At 48.9% G+C, this 7,662-nt stretch overlaps 1 protein-coding gene across 1 annotated transcript in view; it reads right to left on the bottom strand.

Annotated features, from left to right (window-relative positions):
* Positions 1–238: 238 nt before the first annotated feature.
* Positions 239–7,662, bottom strand: part of LOC117642442 (suppressor protein SRP40-like) — a 10,966-nt gene continuing 3,542 nt past the window's right edge. Inside the window, exons 2-8 of the mRNA XM_034380678.1 lie at positions 6,307–6,418; positions 6,122–6,205; positions 5,823–5,888; positions 5,670–5,747; positions 5,443–5,590; positions 970–1,321; positions 239–889 (exon numbers count right to left, since the gene is read on the bottom strand). Coding sequence (XP_034236569.1) covers positions 5,498–5,590; positions 5,670–5,747; positions 5,823–5,888; positions 6,122–6,205; positions 6,307–6,418 — 433 coding nt within the window. The 3' untranslated portion in view covers positions 239–889; positions 970–1,321; positions 5,443–5,497. The remainder of the gene's footprint in view (positions 890–969; positions 1,322–5,442; positions 5,591–5,669; positions 5,748–5,822; positions 5,889–6,121; positions 6,206–6,306; positions 6,419–7,662) is intronic.

The following is a 7,662-nucleotide window of genomic DNA, read 5'->3' as shown; positions in this document are numbered from 1 at the left end:
ATCTGGTGGTACTTTTGCAGACCTTTCACATTGGCCTGGGGGTTCGTTGTTGTTAAATTGCCCTCTGTAGTAGCTACTCCTACCTCTACCCCTGCCTTTACTCATTTTTATACTTGTTGCAGGTGCTGACTCCTGGTCTGCATAGTTGACATCAGTTTGACTGTCGGAACCTTCAACTTCTACCTTCCAAACCTTTTTGCTGTGTGTCTCTGAGGTCAAAGACAGCGCTCTATTAAGGTTACTGTAAAGTGAAAAAATGTGAAATATCATTTTATAAAATAATTGTGGCATTATGTTCGTATTTAGGTTTTACGTTGCTTACTATAAGATGAACTCTAACCCAAAGTTGAGGCACTCAACTCCCATTATTTTCTGAGTTATTGAAGTTTACGTAACAAATTTAGTCGTTTACTAAAAATTCTCCTTGCGATGAACCAAAAGTTGTCGAGACTTGATTTTTGTTATACAAGTTCTTTATTGATTTGCCTTTCTTGTAGCAAAGCCGGATTTCCAAAATTCCAACATGAAACAGGAATTTTTCTCAAAAAACACAAACAAGAAGGAAAGAAAGCAGGGCTATAAGTTATGTCCTGAAATATCAATAAATTGATATTAAATGAATTTGACTCGTTCTTTACAATCGTTGAGGTTGTATCAGAAGTGGCTGGTGGATAAATGTATTAGATGAAATGAATGTTTACGGAGAAAATATCTTGTGCTGTAAGTTAGTGTGTGGGAAGAGGGTAGATATCATTTATTGTTTCTTGCTACAAAAAAATTTGAAAATATTTGTTCTTCTGTGATATTATGAAACTTTAAATATGATGATGTCTCAATTCTATTTTTTTAAAAGTTACAGAAATTTGGTTGGATGAGACAATGGAATAAACTGAAAAGTGAGAAAATAATAAATTATTGTTAAAATCTTGGTAATGTGTTGCAATTTATATTGAAAAAAGTTGTTTATACCGTTTCAACTCCACTGGAAATCTACAAGATCATAGTGACCCTTGTGATCAGGTCTTTTCTTACTAGTAATCTTCTTCACAGTGTATGAGGGATTTTTTCCCTTTTCAATCCTTTTCTTGATCTCTTTTAGTGTCTTTGAATTATAGTTAGCGATTGGGCGAGGAAGTAGAATGGATGTTATTTTCTTGGTTTTCGGATGTTGCAGTTTGCCTACTGCCTTCTTGTATTTCGCACCATTGAAGCCTGTTTCGTTGGTGACTGTGAGTTTAAGTAATTTATATGCAGTTTTAGCCTTTAGATCACGTGATGTTTTGGTTGTCACGTCATTCAGATTTACGAGAAAGTTGTCGCCCTGTTGAAAAAGAGTAAAGAATTATAAGCAAGTTGTGACGGTGGTCACGCGGGGACCGCCCAGCCGAAAAGTGCAAGCGAAGGCAGATGCTCGGGAAGGTAGGGAACCGACTGGCGAGCCGTGCCGGGGCTCGGCAGTCGGTGTGGGGCCTGCCAGCGGCCAAGACCAACCCAAGTGTCGGGAGTGCTGAGAGCTTGTATCAAGGTAACCGGACTCTTTCCTTATTCTACAACCCTCACTCCCGAGTAACCCCCCTGACCATCAGAGAGCTACATCCCTGACAAGTGCTCTGGCCCACTAAACTGCCTGCTGGGTCCGGGACTTGTACATGGTGGAGGTGCTGAGGGTTTTAGTTTTAAGCTTCACTTGGGTGGGTACCACACCGGCTCACTTTAGGTTAAGGAACGACCAGCGCCACCGTCTGGCCGGTCAGCGGGGTCGTTTAGGTTTAAGGTTTTAGTTTTAGGCCCGCGCCGCGCCTGTGTGTTCGCGAAAAGCCGACAGGCCGGAGGCTAATTGGGCATGTTTTAGTTTTAGGCCCGCGCCGCGCCTGTGTGTTCGCGAAAAGCCGACAGGCGGAGGCTAATTGGGATGTTTTAGTTTTAGGCCCGCGCCGCGCCTGTGTGTTCGCGAAAAGCCGACAGGCCGGAGGCTAATTGGGCATGTTTTAGTTTTAGGCCCGCGCCGCGCCTGTGTGTTCGCGAAAAGCCGACAGGCCGGAGGCTAATTGGGCATGTTTTAGTTTTAGGCCCGCGCGCGCCTGTGTGTTCGCGAAAAGCCGACAGGCCGGAGGCTAATTGGGCATGGTTTAGTTTAGGCCCGCGCCGCGCCTGTGTGTTCGCGAAAAGCCGACAGGCCGGAGGCTAATTGGGCATGTTTAGTTTTAGGCCCGCGCCGCGCCTGTGTGTTCGCGAAAAGCCGACAGGCCGGAGGCTAATTGGGAATGGTTTAGTTTTAGGCCCGCGCCGCGCCTGTGTGTTCGCGAAAAGCCGACAGGCCGGAGGCTAATTGGGCAGGTTTAGTTTTTAGGCCCGCGCCGCGCCTGTGTGTTCGCGAAAAGCCGACAGGCCGGAGGCTAATTGGGCATGTTTTAGTTTTAGGCCCGCGCCGCGCCTGTGTGTTCGCGAAAAGCCGACAGGCCGGAGGCTAATTGGGCACTTTTTAGGTTAAGCCGCACCGAGTCGTGCTTTAGTTTTTACTTCATTGTTTTAGTTTAATTTTAGTCTTAGTTTTAGGCACTTCTTAGGTTAAGCCCGCGCCGCGCCTGTGTGTTCGCGAAAAGCCGACAGGCCGGAGGCTAATTGGGCACTCTTTAGGTTAAGCCGCACCGAGTCGTGCTTTAGTTTTTACTTCATTGTTTTAGTTTAATTTTAGTCTTAGTTTTTAGGCACTTCTTAGGTTAAGCCCGCGCCGCGCCTGTGTGTTCGCGAAAAGCCGACAGGCCGGAGGCTAATTGGGCACTCTTTAGGTTAAGCCGCACCGAGTCGTGCTTTAGTTTTTACTTCATTGTTTTAGTCTAATTTTAGTCTTAGTATTTAGGCACTCCTTAGGTTAAGCCCGCGCCGCGCCTGTGTGTTCGCGATAAGCCCGCAGGCCGGTGGCCGATTGGGCACTTCTTAGGTTAAGCCGCACACCGTGCTTTAGTTTCAGTTTTAGTCTTAGTCCGTCTTAGTCTGTTCTAGCACCTTTAGCGTCACACTCTCTCTTTTCTCTCTCCTTTTATCCTGGTCTCGTCGCGCTCCGGCCTCTTCGTCTATTTCTCGACTCGCCCTCAACCCCACAAAACGAAGCGCGTCTTCCCCGCGATCGCACCACCATCATATGGCTCAAGGCTTCGACCCACCTCTCAGCGAACTAGCCCGAGATCCCCAGGACGGGCCTGGGCCCTCGTCCGCGGCCAGCGGCGAGGACGTCACCGACGGCCCCTTCATCGCCATCCCGCAGTGGGAGGACTTCGATAACGCCGCCTTGTGCGACGTCACCTGGAGAAGCTGACCGTCACCCCGTGGGCATGGGCCGCCTATGCCGTGCGTCCAGCCTGGAACAACCGTCCTCCCTCTCGGAAGGACGCCTCTTGCACGTTGACCCCGTGGCCTCCGTCCTCCGCGTGGCCCATGGCGGGGCCAACGCCCGCTTGCCCGCCGAGTCAGCGAGCACCGCACCCAGACCCGGAAGGCCCTGCCCAGTGCACCGCGACTGCCGCCAGCCCACGCGGCTAGCGCTGCACTTCTGCCTGCGTCAGCGTGCAACGCCAGCGAGCAGAGGCAGCAGCAGGTCGTCGCTGACACCTCAGTCAGCTCACGGCGAGTCTTTTTGAGTCGGAGGTCGACGCCTCCGTCCACGCGGTCACCCGAGGCCAGTGCTGTCGCAGTGCAGGCCCCAGACGGGCCGGCGCCGACTGACCCAGTGCCGGGTGGCCTTGCTGTGGTGGCGGTTCCTGCAGGGGCGGAGCTCGACCAGTTCGTGGCCCACGAGCAGCGCCTGGAACCAACGCTGGCGCCGATCATCGACGCCTTGGAGGCTGACGGCCAGCAGCGCGACGAGGTTTTGGTCTGCCACACCGTTTAGGTGGCCGCAGCCGAGGCCGGACCGGCCCTTGCCGGTGCGGCGAGAAGAAGAGCCTGCCCTGCGGCCACCCCGCGCTCTCTGTCTTTCTTGCCCGCTCGGTCTCTTTGTACTAACTTTGGCTCAGCCCTCTATTGCCCCTGATGGTCTACGGGGTCACGAACATCCCTGACCCTTGGACCGCACCTTCGTCCCTCCCCTGTCCGGTTGCCTGTGTTACAGCGGTCGCCGCCCTGGCAGGAACACCCACCGACGCCCTGCCCAGACACCAGCGGGGCAGGCACCGAGGCAGCAAGGGGCGATCGTGCGACGGGCTGTCACCAAGGGCGCCGCCAGGGGCCTGGACTCCACCTTCGGGCGTGCGCCACCACGAGCGCGCCGTGGCGGTCTCTCCATCCGATCGCCGGGACGCCCCCATGAGCGCAGCCGTGCGGGCGCGCACCACAACGAGCGCGCCGTGGCGGTCTCTCCATCTGATCGTCCGGGACGTCCCCAAGAACGCAGCCGTGGCCTTCAACTCCACCTTCCAGCGGCCGACGCCCCCGGGGACGACTGCCTGGACCGCGATAGACGCGGCGCCCGCCTTCTGCCGGCGTCGAGACGCGGGCGCCGCGCCTCTCCGTTGATGGCGCGTCTTCGCAGAACACTCCCGTGGACGTCGCATCGCAGCTCCGCCGACGACTTCTCTTTCTATTTTCCATCTAAAATTTCTTCATTCTTTGGCACCAAATTAAATAAAAAATTGCTCTGTCCCATTTACACCACCAACACTTGATTTGCGTCTGGGGGGTTCTATGGTTCGGGAAAACATTGCACTCATCCTAGCTGGCATCCAGCTCATAGTCGCATAGAAATTTCCAAAGTCTCAGTTTTCAATGTTTAAATTTTTCAACAATTTTCGCAATGTTTTTCCGCAGCATAGGGCTGCCCAGCTAACTGGCTCGCCCCAAAGGGTAAATTCGTTCAGTCAAGTTAACTTTAGTCCATTCGCCATTTTGGCCTTCAATTTCAAATCTCCATTTCGCGTTTAGATTTTATTTAATTTTTCGAGTCGCTTCCCGGGCATCTCCACTTTAGTTCGTCTTCTTTTTTCGGCTTTACGCTTTAAATTCAGTAACTTTTGGCCCTGCATGCCAGCTGCACCTGTCCGTGGGGGGGGGGGGGGGTGGCTGGGCGTGCGGGGTCGCACGCTTTTCGGTTGGGGGTGATGTGACGGTGGTCACGCGGGGACCGCCCAGCCGAAAAGTGCAAGCGAAGGCAGATGCTCGGGAAGGTAGGGAACCGACTGGCGAGCCGTGCCGGGGCTCGGCAGTCGGTGTGGGGCCTGCCAGCGGCCAAGACCAACCCAAGTGTCGGGAGTGCTGAGAGCTTGTATCAAGGTAACCGGACTCTTTCCTTATTCTACAACCCTCACTCCCGAGTAACCCCCTGACCATCAGAGAGCTACATCCCTGACAAGTGCTCTGGCCCACTAAACTGCCTGCTGGGTCCGGGACTTGTACAAAGTGCAATGATTAATGTGGCATAAACTTAGAAAAAGTGAATCGATTTTATACATTATTTGTATCAGAGTCTGTTGTTGAATTATACTTGAATTTGAATCAACACATTTCATTTGTAGTTATGGTTCTCATCATCTGATGTATCTAAATCGCTTGAAGCTGGAGATAGCTTGTTCCTTTTCTTTGGAAGAATTCTCTTTTTCTGAAGTAAAAAAAGTTGGTACTGTATTAGAGTACAGAAGAAAATTTTATATGTGATTTAAAAAAAGGAAGAATGTCACCTTGAAAACTTTCTTCTTTGGAACATGTTCTGAATCTGAATCAGAATTATTGGAAGTTTCAGAATCGGAGGGTTTTTTCTGGAATGTTGGAAGCAAATCATAGAAGTATTGTAAAGATAATTTGGAATGTGAAAGATGTGGACGTAATATTACCTTCAAAAGTTTCCTTTTTGAATGTCTATCAGAATCACTATTGGATTCGGAAACATCTTGTTGTTTCTGTGGAAAGGGTAATTATTAATGTATTAATGAAATTGGTATAAAGGTTAAAACTTCATTTAAACGATGATCAAAAAAACCTTGAAGGTTTTTTTTCTTTCTTCGAGAAGGGGCATCAGATTCATCTGAAGATTCAGATATTAACTCCGTTTTCTGTTAGTAGAATGGTGATGAATGAATGATTTTATGTATAAAAATAATACAGAAGTTTCTGTAAAGCAGAAGAATATTACCTTAAACCGTTTCTTCTTTGGTGTTGTTTTGGAGTCACTTTCAGAGTCAGATTCACTTGTGCTCTTGGACTTAGGTCGTTTGTACTGGACAGATGATTTCATTGATTAGTAATAATGTGGTAATATTAATAAAAGAAGTTTAAAATAAGGAAGCGGAGATTTATATTTATGGCAGGAAAATTTACCTTTTGACATCTTTTTTTGCTGGCGTGTTGGATTATCTTGGAGTTTGATTCTGAGTCTGATTCTGAATTTGAACTCTTGTTGAAGGGTACGGCCCAATTTTCCGACAGATAACTGTCCGACGCGATAAAAACGTTATTATTCGCATATCGCAAATACTGTCCGACACGAAAAATTAATTATTACAGCGTCGGACAGTAAATTCCCATAGCAAACTAACAATAAAGTTATTTCATTATTATTGTCCGACACACCGGTAATTTATTAAGAATTTTAATAATTATTTTAACTTTTCCTGGACTTAAATTTATGAAAGACATATTATTAAAAAAGGCCCTAGTCATTTTAAAATTCCCCACACATCTCCTCTTCATCCCTCACCCATCTGGCGCTATCCTTTCTTTCCCCCCCTCTCCCCTGTAACCCCAATCTGCCAATATCCCCCACACTCAAGGCTCTCAGCCGCACCACATCTTTAGCATCTACGTCGCTACTCCCTGACCCCCCCCTCTCCCTCCATCTGTCAATTAGTCCGGCAGCTAAGGGATTCCACCTTGCAAATAATGATTTAGCAATGAAACTTGGTACGTAGGCTCTTTAGGTCCTATTGAACACTTTAAGAAGTGGTGCCCAAGTGGTACCCTCCGCAGACCCCCCCTTTACCCCCCTTAAAAAATATTATTTACCAAAAAATCAGATTTTTTGCAACTTTTGAACGAAGCGTCGTAGAGACTTGCGGTTTGCGCCAAAATGTGCGCAACTGGTCACCTAAGACCAGTTATGACCTTCATTTCACTCTATAGTGCCCCAGGGGGGCCCTGGGAGGCCCCAAAGTGGGCTACCTCCCTCGGAGCGCACTATTCTTTGTGCTAGCTTGCAATGCGTCGTGTCCCTTCACTATGACCGTCATTTCGATGTTGAGTGATCCCTAAGTGCACCTGTGCCTCAAAGGGAGCCCCTTTGGGGTATCCCAGCGCCCCCAGTGGGGCAAAAAAAGAACTACTAAACCAATACAGATAGAAACTGCGTTCTTTTTTTCCTTCAGTGCAACTGCTTACTGAGAGATATTTTTCACGCGTGACATGACGTAAGTCATGAGGGGAAAGGGGCCCCTTTTGGGGTATCCGAGCGCCCCCTGTGGGGACAGAAATGGGACTTCTAAACCAATACAGACAGAAACTTCGTTCTTTTTTCCTTCAGTTCAACTGCTTGCTGAGAGACATTTTATCACGCGGGACATGACGTATGTCATGAGGGGGAAGGGGGGCGCGTGTAGAAATTTGTTCTGTAGACTTACAATACACTTTCCCATTTATTCTTTTAGGTAACTTTGGCTTTTTAGCTACTACATTTATGCA

The sequence above is a fragment of the Thrips palmi genome, unplaced genomic scaffold, assembly GCF_012932325.1.
Source record: "Thrips palmi isolate BJ-2018 unplaced genomic scaffold, TpBJ-2018v1 HiC_scaffold_16, whole genome shotgun sequence".
Classification (NCBI taxonomy): Eukaryota; Metazoa; Arthropoda; class Insecta; order Thysanoptera; family Thripidae; genus Thrips; species Thrips palmi.
Note: the sequence above shows the minus strand (reverse complement) of the source record. Positions and strands in the feature narration are given on the sequence as shown.